The sequence below is a fragment of the Musa acuminata genome, chromosome BXJ1-9, assembly GCF_036884655.1.
Source record: "Musa acuminata AAA Group cultivar baxijiao chromosome BXJ1-9, Cavendish_Baxijiao_AAA, whole genome shotgun sequence".
NCBI lineage: Eukaryota > Viridiplantae > Streptophyta > Magnoliopsida > Zingiberales > Musaceae > Musa > Musa acuminata.
In genome coordinates, this window is record NC_088335.1 from 44746523 (window position 1) to 44761557 (window position 15035).

General features: G+C 42.3%; 3 protein-coding genes across 6 annotated transcripts; all 3 read left to right on the plus strand.

Annotated features, from left to right (window-relative positions):
• Window positions 1–445: 445 nt before the first annotated feature.
• On the plus strand, window positions 446–3926 carry LOC135593728 (magnesium protoporphyrin IX methyltransferase, chloroplastic-like). Of its 2 annotated transcripts, none has more exons than XM_065083981.1 (2): window positions 446–1652; window positions 1841–1916. In XM_065083981.1, the coding sequence occupies exon 1, from the start codon at window positions 653–655 to the stop codon at window positions 1610–1612; it is 960 nt and encodes a 319-aa protein (XP_064940053.1). In that variant the 5' UTR covers window positions 446–652; the 3' UTR covers window positions 1613–1652; window positions 1841–1916. The 2 variants fall into 2 exon arrangements, with proteins under 2 accessions (XP_064940053.1, XP_064940052.1); XM_065083980.1 differs by lacking the exon at window positions 1841–1916 and adding an exon at window positions 3755–3926 and having other exon boundaries at window positions 504–1652.
• A 617-nt stretch (window positions 3927–4543) lies between these two features.
• On the plus strand, window positions 4544–5471 carry LOC135593730 (germin-like protein 11-1). The gene has a single exon (XM_065083982.1). The coding sequence runs from the start codon at window positions 4625–4627 to the stop codon at window positions 5348–5350; it is 726 nt and encodes a 241-aa protein (XP_064940054.1). The 5' UTR covers window positions 4544–4624; the 3' UTR covers window positions 5351–5471.
• Window positions 5472–5671: 200 nt separating this feature from the next.
• LOC135593727 (probable calcium-binding protein CML7) lies at window positions 5672–14633 on the plus strand. 3 transcript variants are annotated; one of them, XM_065083977.1, is made up of 5 exons: window positions 6214–6237; window positions 11597–12893; window positions 13000–13171; window positions 13301–13581; window positions 13655–14633. In XM_065083977.1, the coding sequence occupies exons 3-5, from the start codon at window positions 13000–13002 to the stop codon at window positions 14270–14272; spliced, it is 1071 nt and encodes a 356-aa protein (XP_064940049.1). In that variant the 5' UTR covers window positions 6214–6237; window positions 11597–12893; the 3' UTR covers window positions 14273–14633. The 3 variants fall into 3 exon arrangements, with proteins under 3 accessions (XP_064940051.1, XP_064940049.1, XP_064940050.1); XM_065083978.1 differs by having other exon boundaries at window positions 11597–13171; window positions 13304–13581; window positions 13655–14629; XM_065083979.1 differs by lacking the exons at window positions 13000–13171; window positions 13301–13581; window positions 13655–14633 and having other exon boundaries at window positions 5672–6237; window positions 11597–11786.
• Window positions 14634–15035: the final 402 nt, after the last annotated feature.

Genomic DNA, 15035 nt, shown 5'->3' on the forward strand with positions numbered 1-15035 from the left:
CCAAAATAACTATAAAAACTAATCAAAATGAGGTTGCTAAGTCTACTACAAACCATCTATAGGTTATGTAAAGTATAAAAATAAATAAAAAATATAAACATACACAAGTATTACATGACGAAGAAAGTAATAATACGACGAATAAAGTATTACATCGAACATTTTGTTTACAATTTTATCCGTAATAATATGACGAAGAAAGTAAACATACTAACACCAGGGTTGATAGGTTAGAGAAACACACGAGGATGATATCATGTGCAATGTTGTTAAAAATAAAATAAAATAAAATAATTTTTAATATATAAAAATTTTAATATAATTTTTTAAAATATAAAAAAGTAGGATGTAAAAGGTCAGGAGATAAAATATATAATTAGCTCATGCAGCCGACTTAAGCCGTCAAACTAGCTCACAGGTAAGTCCGGTGCGGAACTGATTTTTCTTTTTCGGTCGAGTTCTTTGTGACAGGAAAGTGGCGTTCTTCGTGTTACGACTTACACCCAAGAGATTGGTTACGAGCTCGCGGTATTATTTCCCTCATCCACGAAGCTCTGAATTGAAAGCACACCCCACCAACCTTATCGGAAATCTCGAGGAGGCTGTGAAGAAGAAGGGGAAGAGGAAAGACAGCTCAAGTTGGAACGCGCCGATGGCTTTTACGGGAGTCCTCTTCCCTGCCACCGCCACTGGCGCCTCGCACCGCCACCGCCACCTCCACCCGCTCTGTCCGAAGCCGCGCCGCCTCTCCTCTACCACCCGCACGCTCGCCCTGCCCTCGTCTGCCGACCTCCCCGTTCTCGATGCCCCGGTCGCCCTTGCCGCTGCCTCCTCCGTCGCCGCCCTCGCCGCCGCCCTCTCGCTCTCCGACCCCGAGCGGCGCCGCCGGCAGCAGGCGGAGGACGTTGGCGGCGGCGACAAGGAGGTTGTCCGCGACTACTTCAACAACACCGGCTTCGAGCGCTGGAAGAAGATCTACGGCGAGGCTACCGAAGGCGTGAACCGCGTGCAGCTCGACATCCGCCTCGGCCACGCCCAGACCGTCGAGAACGCCCTCAGCATGCTCCGCGACGGTGGTCCGCTCGCCGGACTATCCGTTTGCGACGCCGGCTGCGGCACCGGAAGCCTCTCTATCCCCCTCGCTTCCGAGGGCGCCCTCGTCTCCGCCAGCGACATCTCCGCCGCCATGGTGTCCGAGGCTGAGCGCCAGGCCCGCGAAGCCCTTGCCGACCGACCCGACCTCCAAATGCCCAAATTCGAGGTAAAGGATCTCGAGAGCCTAGACGGAAAATTCGACATCGTGGTGTGCTTGGACGTGCTGATTCACTACCCTCAAGGGAAGGCCGAGGCCATGATCGCGCACTTGGCATCGCTGGCTGAGTCAAGGCTGGTTCTCAGTTTCGCGCCCAAGACGTTGTACTATGACCTGCTGAAGAGGGTGGGCGAACTGTTCCCTGGGCCGAGCAAGGCGACGAGGGCGTATCTGCACGCAGAGAGGGATGTGGAGCGGGCTCTGGAGAAGGTCGGGTGGAGGGTGAGGAAGAGGGGCTTCATCCGTACGCAGTTCTACTTTGCCAAGTTGGTCGAGGCGGTGCCAGTGGGCTTGGCATGAGATGATGATAACCAAAGGCACAAGGCTTTTGCCGGGAGAGGTATGTGTTCTTGTGTCTTCTTGTTCAGCTGGAATTCCTCATTTTGTATATTTCATCTAATTGTTGAAGGGTATTTAGATGAGTAGAATTCTCAGTATCTCCATGGAACTTCTATGAGTAGAGAAGCTATGTTTTGCAATTCCATTTGAAACCTTAGGAGTCTACAAGACATTACTTCAGTATTGCAGGACTCGAGCAATACAGAGTTATACTTGATGCGGATTGATCAGGCAACACTACATATAAATCTCCGATTGCCGCTCAGCCTAGTGTGATTATTTATGCTATCTTAATTCTTGGGCAATGTTACTTGAGCTATATGAGCTAATTCAAATATGCTTTTTGGTTGATACATTGCCAATTAATTAAAGAGAGATACTGATGGAATATTAGTTCTAGATGCCCTATGAATTCTCTTAGCAATGACTGCTGCCTCCTTTCAGGAGTATGTTGTCTTGAGAAATTCATGAAATGCAACTTTAAAAAAATTATAACAAATGTGGGATTTGCTAATGCAGCTTTAGTGGGCACCATTTATCATATTACATGGCCACTCATTACTGACGTATAATTGTCTATCTTGTTTTTCATATATATATATATATATATATATATATATATATATAGATAGAGAGAGAGAGAGAGAGAGACCACAAACTAAGAAGTTTTTCTTTAACATTGCTTTAGATGGCCGGTCACCAATTTTGAATTCTTTTGGAGGTAATTGAGTATTTAGTTTAGATCTTTTATAGATGAAACCTGTTGGCTATGACCCTATAAATGTATTTTGGCGAGTAGCCTTTATTACAGGGTAGCTTGGAAAACCCATAATGTGAGTCTGTCCATACCTGGAGCTCTATGTCATTCGTCGCTTGATTATTGGCCAAAATTGTTTCTCCAAAGTCGAGTCATCGAGAGAGAGAGACCACAAACTAAGAAGTTTTTCTTTAACATTGCTTTAGATGGCCGGTCACCAATTTTGAATTCTTTTGGAGGTAATTGAGTATTTAGTTTAGATCTTTTATAGATGAAACCTGTTGGCTATGACCCTGTAAATGTATTTTGGCGAGTAGCCTTTATTACAAGGTAGCTTAGAAAACCCATAATGTGAGTCTGTCCGTACCTAGAGCTATATGTCATTCGTCGCTTGATTATTGGCCAAAATTGTTTCTCCAAAGTCGAGTCATCGATAGTGAATTATCAAACTATTTAATAACAAAAGAAAAGAGGTTATCATGCTAAGAGATCATGGGGTGCATATTACTACATTGACAATTTATTTGTTACATTCCATTTTTGACTTAATATATATGTCCAGCATGAAAAGAAGTGTTAAATAGAAAATCTAGTTGATAATCAAATGCTACATGAAAGAAACAAAAATTTCTCCATCATGTATCCCTGACCGTATGGGGAGACAGATGAATTCAAGAGTTAGATCAGGTCTAATAGGTCTATAGTGGTTCATACTTTTTTTAGATGAAAACCAGGAGCAAGATGTTTACCATTTAGATATTTGAAATCTGACAATACAATTTTATTTTCACCTTTATATGTTGTGGTTTTGTTTCACCAGGATAAAAATTTGAATTAGTTTCTTGATTATCTTGATTAATACCATAGTAGCATGCTATAGTTTGTCCTTTGCATTGTTAAACAGATTAATCCTCAATTTTCCCCAAGTATAATTCACTGCATTCTTTTTATTTATATTCATCTTATATCTGGTGCCTTCATTCTGAAAAATTGAACTGATACTAAGATTGCCAGTATCCATCCGACAAATCAAACATTGCGAAGAATCTTCATCCTTGTTTAAGTTGATAATCGTCCTATATGAATTTAGTTCCAGATCATATGTTTGCTACTGTGTGTGAATCATAAAATGGGAAGCTATAACATGACACATAATGCCAAGTAGGACATCCTTCTATCTCTGTCAACCACTTGAAAAATAACCTCAAAACCTATTTTCCTCTAGAATTCTAGCTTGCTACTCATGCCCTTCAGAAGTACTTGTTGTCGATATCGTAGTCAAATTTCAGCATGTTGCATTTTGCAGGTAGAATGACTAATATTTTGTTGTTGCCCATAAATTATAGGTACCTGCTGATCTTGAAATATAGTCTTTGTTAGCTTGGTATTCAGGATGAAATGTCTCTGTATGTCATTGCCCTGTTTTCATCACAGGCTAACTTGCTCTTTCATTTTGGTAAACTTTTTCATCCTAATATAATGGAGAAGATGGTCAACAATTTTTCTTTTTTCTCTTAATCCTTGGCAGAATATCCCGGAGGGTTTCTCTTCTTCTTCTTCTTCTTCTTCTTTAATTTTTGTTCCCGGTTCTGGTCTTGGTTCTAAAGCTAATATGTATTCCTTAATGGTACACTGTCTAGAGTAGGAAGTTTGATATTACAGATACATGTAGTGAGCTGTTGATTATTGATTTTAGAAGCAGTGAAGTTAGATAATATTTTCTTCCTCCCAACTTCCAGTATCTCAAAATTCCTCTTTTATATAGACTAATCACTCTAGTGTTGCAATATTAGCTTGTTTTTAGTGTGAGCATGAGGTGAGGCTTCTTCGCCTCATGTATCTTCTACCAGACATAGATGGATTTGAGTGTATAGATTGATCTTATTCTGTTCTGCTGGTAAGAAAGGTTTTCTGCTAATACGTTTATAACCTTTGGAAAATCTGCACTCTTGGAGAATTCAGAGACCAATTGTCATTGCCAAGGATAATAGCTCACTGTCTGTCAAGAACTGTGCCATGATAGTTCACTCTTTCATAATTATATTTTTATTTTATCTTTGTTTTACCGTAAAAATAATATTTCATATCGAAAGTAATTGATCGTTGCTGACCCTTAAAACATGTTTCCGTGGAAGCATTCTCTACTTAAGAAACAATCCGAAACGGTACTGCAGTGAACTCCAAGGTACGTCCGTCCTCATGCTTCGCCTTGCTATATGTGTATGTTGCCTAAGCTCAAATCCCTACCCCATCGATCGGGTGGAAGAGGCCAGATGGAGAAGCTCTCTGATTCCGGACTCGCCGCCTCCCTCCTCCTCCTCCTCGCCTTTCTCTGTTCCTTGACGCCTTCCGCTGCAGACGATAGCCCGCTTCAAGATCTGTGTCCCGCGGCGCCGCAAGGAGAAGCAAAGCTCTTCATGAATGGCTTCCTCTGCAAGAGCCCCAGCAGCGTCATGGCCTCCGACTTCAAGACCTCGCGGCTCAACCACGCGGGCGACACCGACAACTTCCTCCGGTCGTCCATGAACGTGGTGACGGCCGCCGACTTCCCCGGCCTCAACACGCAGGGCCTCTCCATGGCCCGCACCGACCTGGCCATGGACGGCATGGTCCTGCCCCACTCCCACCCCCGGGCGTCCGAGATGATGTTCGTCTCCCACGGCACGGTGGTGGCAGGGTTCGTGGACAGCGGGAACCGTCTGTTCCAGCGGACGCTGCGGGACGGCGACGTGTTCGTGTTCCCCCGCGGCCTGCTCCACTTCTGCGTGAACGCCGGGTATGGGCTGGCGACCACCTTCTCGGTGCTCAACAGCCAGAACCCGGGCGTGATGAGCATCGCGGGCGCCATGTTCGCGCCCGGATCCGACGTGATGGAGAAGCTCGTGTCGAGGATCTTAAGCTTCAAAGCTGGGAACGCCACAGCCACCGTGAGCTCTGTTTGATAGTGATGATGACGTTGTATTTATTATCATCTCATGTTGAGGATGATAAATGGATGATCTTTTTCTTACCAACACACAATCAATATGCAAATTGAATTGGGCTGATTGCAGATTTACGTTCTGACTCGGATTTAGGTTGTTCTTTTGAACCCAACCACAATTTTGTTTGGGGACCTCAACCCGAACCGGACCCAAGTCTAATTATTGTTGCCGTGGACCTGACTGAATCAATTTTGACTGGTTGGCCCGAAGACGAGTGGGGTCAATTTGGCCCTCCGCCACCATTCGCTCTCCTTAATCTCCGGCCCATTTGCGTAAGAAACTCCTTTCTCGCCTCGGGCTCGCTAGAAAGCGATCGAGATCGGAGGAGGAGAGGAGAAAGGAGAGTGGAGGGGAGAGCGATGGGGAAGGAGGAGCTGACCGAGGAGCAGGTGGCGTCGATGCGGGAGGCGTTCACCCTGTTTGACACGGACGGGGACGGGCGGATCGCGTCGTCGGAACTGGGGATCCTGATGCGATCTCTGGGCGGCAACCCCACGCAGGCCCAGTTGAAGGAGATCGCCGCCTCGGAGGGCCTCACCGCCCCCTTCGACTTCCCCCGCTTCCTCGACCTCATGCGCAAGCACCTCCGCCCCGAGCCCTTCGATCGCCAGCTTCGCGATGCCTTCCGCGTCCTCGACAAGGACGGCACCGGAACCGTCGCCGTCGCCGACCTCCGCCACGTCCTCACCAGCATCGGCGAGAAGCTCGAGCCCAACGAGTTTGACGAGTGGATCCGCGAGGTCGAGGTCGCCCCTGACGGCACCATCCGCTACGAGGACTTCATCCTTCGCATGGTCGCCAAGTGATCCGTCCGATCTCATCCCCTCTTACGATTCTTGGCCTAGGTATGGTGGTGGATCTACGCTTGTGTTCCTTTCCTTCAATTTCCCTCCCATATTTAATTCTTTTTAAGATCTCTTGGTCTTGGTTGGGATCTTGTTAGCTTGTGTACATTCCTTTCAAAGTTCTTATGTTTGTAGGATGCATACACTTTAATTATGTCTGTGGTTGGAATTTTGCTCATAATAACAATTGAATATGATATGTACGGTGATCTTATAATTTCTCTAATTAAATTCTGATTCCGATCTAAACTTTTAAGGTATCGACTGATGCAAAATACTTATGATTAAGCCACAGAGATCTATTAAAAGTCTATTACAAAAACTCCCTTCAGTATCTGAGGATACAACTCTTCTTGCCAAGCTAATTTCAGATTATCTTACGTAGTTAGACCTTTTTAGTATTTTGATCCCTAGACTTAAAAAATTTATATTAAAATTTCTATAGTTATGAAAGTAAAACATCTAACTTTATTTACCCTAACATCATTGGTTCTACCGATGGTAGCATTAAATTATGGACAAAAAAATAATTTTAATATTTCAATTATATTTTTGGTGATGGCAGACGATGGTGCCGTTGGGTGTCGTAGGTAGCTATTGTGGATGAGGAGGGAGATCAACGACGAGAGGTGAGACAAAGAGAGAGGAGGAAGAGGACAATGCAGATGCTGACGCTTTGTATCTGTGTCGGGATTGATGCAGATGCATATGTAGAGCAGCGAAAGGGCCACTCGGCATTTGAATCAACGTCGACATAGATGTAAATATAGATGCAGAGTATCACTTGACATCTGCATTGGTGCCGACACACATGCAGATGCAGAGCGCGTTGCTATGCATCTGCGTTGGCGCTAACAATGATGTGGGGAAGGGCGGTGCTGCTCTACATCTATATCGACGCCAATGCAAATGCAGAGTGTCAATTTCTGTGTTGTCCTCTTCCTCTTCTCTCTTTCCCTCACCTCTCTTCGTTGCTGTCTGTCATAATCGAAAATGTAACTGGGACGTTGAAATTACTTTTTTGCCCATTGTTTTCGTACTTCCGTCAATAAAACTAACAACGCTAGGGTTAATAGAGCTAGATGTTTCACTCTCATAATCATGCGGATTCCAATGTAAATTTTGAAATCTAGGGACCAGAATGCTAAAAAGGTCTAATTACAGGGGATAATATGTAATTAGCCTCTCCTTGCTACTAAAATACTGAACCTAGAAGTCCTAGCAAAACTAACTACCCAGTTGGCAACCTTGTTTGCCTCTCTAGAAGCACGGTTAATAGTAATGCCATCAAACATTCTCATCGAGACAAAGATGTCACTGTACGTGCTGAGTTGCTGCCAAGGAGGTGGTTTCTTCTTGTTAAAAATTTCTGCCAGGTTTCACAGCATCACTCTTCGCCGGCAGCCATGAAATTCTCTCGTTGATTGCTATCTGTATGCCTTCCCTTGCAACAATAACTTCACCCCTTCCCTCCAGGGCTTTCTTGTACATACCTACCACCTGAAACCAAGCAATTGCCATTAGAATCTCTGAGGATAAAGTCTATTCCCCCTATATATTTTTTGGAGACCACACTCCACCAGTGTTCAATTTTAATCATCTATAGTGAGGTTTCCCCATCCCACAGTGACCTTATGTATCCTGCCAGACCCTTCAGATATTTTGGCCTCGGCATAGCGCAATGAAGCCTTGATTACTATCATTCCCCTTGTAATTTGTCTTCTCCTTTGGTTTTTTGTAAATCATGGAGAGCTAAGCGAAATGGAGTTCACAGGTTGAAAGCTTCAAGTTATTTCAATATAAAATTATCAGCTACTAAGTTTTTATGACTTCTAGGTTTGCTTTTGGTAAGTGTAAGGTGAATGATTAGTGTATGTTTATTGCCAATTGTCATGTTTATCTGTTTTGGTTTAGCTTCTGGTCTGTTTGGTCTGTGAAAATGAATGGGTAGCTTTTATTCGGTGGTTTTATCTCTCTGTTTGTATTGCCAAAAGGAAATTCTATACTTTCTTTAGAAATGGACTTTAGCTGCAATTTTGTTACAAAGTTATGTATTGCCCGATTCCCAATCCACCTGGGTATTCCTTAAGAATTGCAGTGTGCTATTTGATGAACAGTTCAACTTACCAATGAGAGTAGAAGAAAGATAGTGAGTTAAATTATGAAATATATCAAGGAAATAAAAAATAAGGAGGATTTCTTTATCTTCTTTGGTGTCCACCTGAGAAAAGGAGATCTAACAAGTTTAAATACATTATTATAAGAAGAAAATAACCACTCTCATTACCATGTCTCAAGGTTTATATTCATGTCTAGCATCTACAACATATAAAAAAGCATCATGGAAGAATCCTTCCTTCATTAATAATTTCATCAGCTTCCAGAATTTCATTAAATAAGACCTTTAGAAGTTTTCAAATATTCTTGAGACAGCTAAACAATTTGCCTAAGCTGTTCAATGTAACCATACAAAGATTCTTAGACATCTTAATCCAAAAAAAATGTTGGAAAGTTTACTTCAGAAGTTGACATCATTGGACTTGAGATATTGATGAATTTCTTTCTCATCCTTGTGACAAATTCTGCAGTGACATCTTTATCTGGATGTTTCTCTTGCTCTTGGTCTTTATTGGTGTTCTAATTTGTACTTGCATTATTTTTCTAGTAGACATAGATTGTTCTACTGATCAATCATGACCTATATCACCTGATCTAGATTGTTATCAACCAAGGCCGATCCAAAATTTTCTGATTTCTTGGCTTTTTTCAGAATTGGTCACAAATGATTATTTATTAGGCTCTAAGTGGGTAAAATTTGGCCAATTTCAGATGGTTTGTCAAACTCATTAGTATAGAAAAAAGAATGATATTGGTGGTTGCTTTATGAGGGAGAAGAGGAAGAGAATCAAGTGAGGGAAGGAAGGTAAAGTAAAAGTTTCAAATATGGGTCAGTTGGTGCATACTAACTAATGTTTACCGGTTTGACAAAGGACCGATATCAGACCATATGGTCTGTTAGTAGTCGGCATTACTTTTTTTATTATTTATTTAGACTGGCACCAGACAATATCTGTAGTATATAGCTTGGTATATTGGTAACATTTGGGTCCAATTGCTGAAATCGGTACAAGATTGAGATTCAGAACCTTGATTATGACTAAGGACTTGCACAGAGGGATATTGCACTAATCATGTTCACAAATCATAAACCTTGTTGTTGACAAACTCATTGCTTGCCACTGTTGTTGTTGTAATGTTTTGCATTTGCGATCATTTGTGACCACGAGGAGCATGTAGAGAGAGTTTAAGTAGAGACTAGATCTTAGCTCTTTAAGAAAACATATTTACCAGGTAGAGAATAAAGATGTCATGAGCTTTGGGTTAATCTTAAATTGGTGGGTGTCATTTTCAAAGGTCTTTCATTTGCCTCTTTTTTTTTGTATTATACAGTGCTTCACCCGTAACAAACATTCGGGCCACAAGAGGCACACAACGCTATCCTTAAAGCTACAGTTGTATCATATACACCTCTTTGTATTACTTAGAAGCATGGTTTTGCATTTTTGGCACCGAACCACCCCTGTCGGTCCTGATTGGTCCAGTGCATGCCAAGCATACTGACAAAGTATGCTGGCATGGGCCAGGTACCCTTTTCTAAATGTTTTGACTATCAGAAACCCTAACAAAATTCTATTTTCTGGATGTTTCCTACTTGATAGAATCAAGATTATATAATTTACGTGGTTCAAGTCTACATAACAACATATATTGCACTGAAATATGTAATGGAAAAGAAATACTGATGGGATCGAAAAAATATATTGTAACACACAAATAAGGGTTGATGAGGGAACAGAGATAGAGCAAGGTAGGAAGAACTTAAGGGGTCATGGCTAGTTTCAAAGAGAGAAAGAAAGTGAAAAAGGGACTTGTCTGCTCTCTTTTAAACCGACCCCAGTGGGTCTCTTTGAAGTCCAAACACCAACCGATAGGCTTACTGCTTGACCCGCCAGCATACTGCCTGGTTTGTAGAAGCATCATTTTTGTATGTCCATCGTTGGAGAATAGTGTGGATCTATTGACTTACCTTCAAAATGTACTTTTTTTTATTGATTAGTATCATTTTGTATGTCAATTGTTCGAACATAGTGCGCTCTGATTTATCTTTCAGATATACTTACTTTTTTGTACTTTATTTTATCCATTAAAAAGATTAATATGGTACCTTGATTACTTGCTATCTATGTCTTTGTAAAAAGATTCATTAGCTTTTTAAAACATAGTGTGCTTTGTATGTTCTATAGTTGCAAAAGGATCTTATATATCAAGAGGTCATAACATCTCTGACTATTTGCCTTGTCTTATGAGTGTATTACTGCACTGCAAGGTGATATGAGACATTATCATTTTTATTAAATTTATATCTTGGTATTATATTATTATTTGTTTTCTAAATAAACATATAATAATTAACTTTAATGCAGTATTTTATAATTTATTATTTGTATGACATTTAATCTTTTATATTCTGATTTCATTTTTTTTAGAGATATATCAGAAATATTAAGATAAAAACATCTTCTTGCCTGATCTTTTTTCAAATTTCATACAATGTTTTTGGTAATTTTCTATTTTCTATGATTTTTCTTCTTTGCAAGACTTTTAAATTGTTTTGCAGCCAACAATGGTCCTGCCAACCCGATTTGGTGAATCCCAATATTTTCATTCCTATCCGATCTACATTCTGATATGAATCTTTCAGACTATGGTTAAGATATTTTTTGGTAACAACAAGGCTCATAAATAGTGGCAATACTTTTAACAATTATTCCATGATCTCCTAGTCTAGTTAGGCAGCTCGTGATGTTAATCTCATTTATTCTTCTACTTGATTTCTCACATAATGTTCTTGCCATTTGTTTTATTCCCTACTTTGATTGTCTCATTAGCCGGAGCCATAGAAATTTTCATTTTCTCTGATACAATTCATATGTTTTTTACTTTTTCCAAGACAAAGTGTCAGACATAAGAAATATAGTTTTTTGATCTTTATAGACCTGAACCTGTTTTTTAGGTGTTAAACAAAAATTATAGTTGTTTGTATATTGTAAATATCTGCTTAACAAAAATGATTTAATTCGTCCGCTAAGTGTACTTGGTTGGAGTAAGTATATAGACTCCAAAAGATATGATTTCAGAATGTTTAGCAAAGGTTTCACCTTTGTGGGTTCAGTCTTATAGATGTAAGTTTCACATCTTTATCAGAAATTGTTCTTGGATTTGCGTTTATCTTTTATAATTCATGTAGTGTGAAATTGACTAGCATTCTTACATTGTATCTCTTCTTTGATTGCTGCAGAGTTTCTTTTCCAAGCACAAAACTGTTTGACGAATTGTGGTATGGATGATGAGTCGGATGTAGTAAGTGGTTGATATTTTCTCTAGCAGTATGTCAAACTTGGTTGTTTTGATGATTGTTTGATTAACATTTTGGTTTCTTAGCTGGCTGACTCTTTTGATGATATAATGTCTATAACAATTATGTTTAATCTTCTCTGTGTTGCTTTACTGATTTCTTTTTTTAATTTTATTTTGTTTCTGATGAATCTAGGCTTGCACGTAGTGACAAATAATTATGGTAATTTATTTGCATAATCGTCCTCATGCAAACTCGTTGGTGCCTTATGTCTCATTTGCTTTTGGGCATTTTTATCATTTATATACTCCCCGAATCATATGGCAATTTTATCATAAGTGAATCCTCTGATTCATACAATCAGATAAAACGTCCTGGATATGTTGGTGGACTAGAACTTGTAGGTACAAGTGCATAGGCTTTATCCAGTCACTTAGAGAGATCACAAAACACTCTTTTTTTCCTTTTGTTTCGAGAAATGAAAGATATTGCTCAAATAGAGAGATCACAGAGCACTCTTTTCAAAGCTTTTATGAATATGTCGGCTGGTCTGGCTGGTGAGGTATCCTGGATCAAATCGTCTTCACCAGTTTTCCTTAGAAGGAAGAGAAAAAAATATTACTAACAGTCGGTAAATCCTTAAGAATTGACGTCATTAACCATCATCCCTTGCGCCTCGCGTACGTCAAAAAAACCCGTACAAGCCATATTATGGTCAACAAGCCATCCTTCGCATACTTATAGCAATCACCAGGATAAAGAGAAGGCAGTGTCTGTTAGAACTCGATGTTGCCCCACCACCACATTGTGGCCGTTGTTTCCAAGCGTGGCGGGCTCCACGAAAACGCTACGCCTCCGACCCATCCATCATCATTCCCCCCCCCCCTTCCCTACGACCCCTTCCTCACCGCCCCTCCCTCTCTCTGTGCCTGTTCTTTTCGGTGTTGTTGCCGTTGTAGTTGGTCGCCTTTGCTGTTATTGTTGTAGTTGTTGCGGTGGTTACACAGTAAGAGGAAGATGAGAAGGAGAGGTGCAGTCTGATGGGATAAAAGTGAGATTCTCTGCAAGTGATGGCGGTAGTTTCGCTTGAGCTTTTCTTGGAGATCTTTAAGGTCGGGTGTCGTGGTTTCAGACGCTGCCCTCCTCTCTCGTCTTCTCTCCTCTAATCCCCTCGCACGCACACGCGTATCGGGTGGGTGGCCCCTCTCTGTTCCTGCAAAACTAACCCCACCAACGACAAGTACGCAGAAACGCATGGAATGCTTCCTCTTCCTCTGATCACTATATAACCTTGCTTGCCTACTGCTACTCTTACCAAACTTGCTCTTGATTCTTACTGGATAAAGATGAGCATCCCAGTGAATGGCCACTCGGGCGTGCCGCCGGGCTTCCGCTTCCACCCAACCGAGGAGGAGCTCCTAAACTTCTACCTGAGAAAGAAGGTGGCGTGTGAGAAGATCGACCTCGACGTCATCCGCGACGTCGACCTCAACAAGCTCGAGCCATGGGACATCCAAGGTGTCGCCGACGCCCAGCTCTCTCTGATACTTTAGCTTGCTCTCTCTTGTGAACCAGAGAAGTGCACTTTCTGATACTTTCGCTTGCTCTCCTACACGCTTATTGAAGTTGCTATCGAATCTTGTGAAGCAGAGAAGTGCAGGATTGGGTCGACGCCGCAGAACGACTGGTACTTCTTCAGCCACAAGGACAAGAAGTACCCCACGGGCACTCGCACCAACCGTGCGACGGCGGTCGGGTTCTGGAAGGCCACTGGCCGGGACAAGGTCATCTGTTCCAGCATCAAGCGGATTGGGATGAGGAAGACGCTGGTGTTCTACAAAGGCCGCGCCCCTCACGGCCAGAAGTCAGATTGGATCATGCATGAGTACAGGCTCGACGATCGCTCCGACATGAGCTACCCACCCAACGTATGCAGTAGGGTTTTAGAGCTTGTCGATATAGTCTGCTTGCTTGTGTTCTGATTTCTTCTTGATGATCCAGCCTGCTTGCTTGATGGAAGAAGCTACCAACCAAGAAGATGGTTGGGTGATCTGCCGAGTGTTCAAGAAGAAGAACCATCATCATCAAAAGAGCGTGGAAAGCGCCACCAACTGCTCTTCTTCTTCTCTCTCCGCCGATGCCAAGACAGAGTGGCTGCACCCAAACGGCGACGGCATGTTGGGCCAAATCCTCCAATACATGGGAAGATCTTGCAAGGAAGAGAGAGAAGATCTCAACAGTGAGACGTTGATGAGGCTTCCACCTCTCCATAGCCCGACCCTTCCATGGTTTCCGGAGAACTACACCAACCAACAACTCGATCATCCATCCGGGTATCAGACGAGCTACGTACCGGACGCGATCCATGCCCTCGCGGGCACCGAGTCAAACATCAATAGCTGGGCCGCGCTCGATGGGCTTCTCGCGTCGGAGCTGGACGGCCAGGCGGAGGCGCTGAAGCCACTCCCCTGCTTCGATGACCCAAGCTTGGGTGTCTGCTCGCCTGCAACACTGTTCACCCCGGACATCCATCGCAATCGCGACAGGGACGACGGCGACGACGATCTGTGGAGCTTGGCGAGGCCAGCAACGAAGCACATCAGCCACGTTCCATACTAACGCGAATCCTTCGTTTTCTTCACGGTCTGAGGAAAACGAGTTTTGTCGCCCCAAATAGTATGCATAAATAAGGTGAGTGAGTGGTGGTAGATGGCTCCTCCTGTAATATTTTACGGAGAGGTGGATGTTAGGAGAAGATGGAACTTTAGTTAGTGTAGTTTGGTGTGGCTTCGTTTCATCTCTGGCCGAGGAATTCCACGGCGATGGGGATCCATCGTTCTGTCTTGTCAAAGTTGGCGTCAGCCTGCTTTAAGAGAGGAGAGTGACATGAGAAGGGATCGCATGTGAAACGCACACAGAGAAAGCGTGCTTAGTGTTGCGTTAATTTAATTAGCTTTTACATGTTTCAGAATTTAACATGGTCTTTGAGTAACATGTGGAGCATCAAAGGCATTCCAACGTCGCATCAGCGTGATAGTGTGTTGTTGTCCCGTAAAAGAATCCCCAAACCAAACCAAAGTCAAATACCTTTTAGTATTTATTTGATATTCCTATAAACATCTATCTTAAATTCATTGGTCTTATCAACATAAATATGAAAATAAAAGATAAAAAAATAATTTTACTGTTCTAATTAATGATGACGAACGATAACACTGTTGGGAGTCGCAAGTAACTGTTATGGATGAAGAAAGTGATAGCAAGATGTAAGGATCGCTATGTATTTACGTAGACATCGATGTAATTACTAAGTGACAAAAGGATTATCGATGCAAATGCTGAGTAGTGCCACTTTACATTTGCATCAACGACGATGTAATTG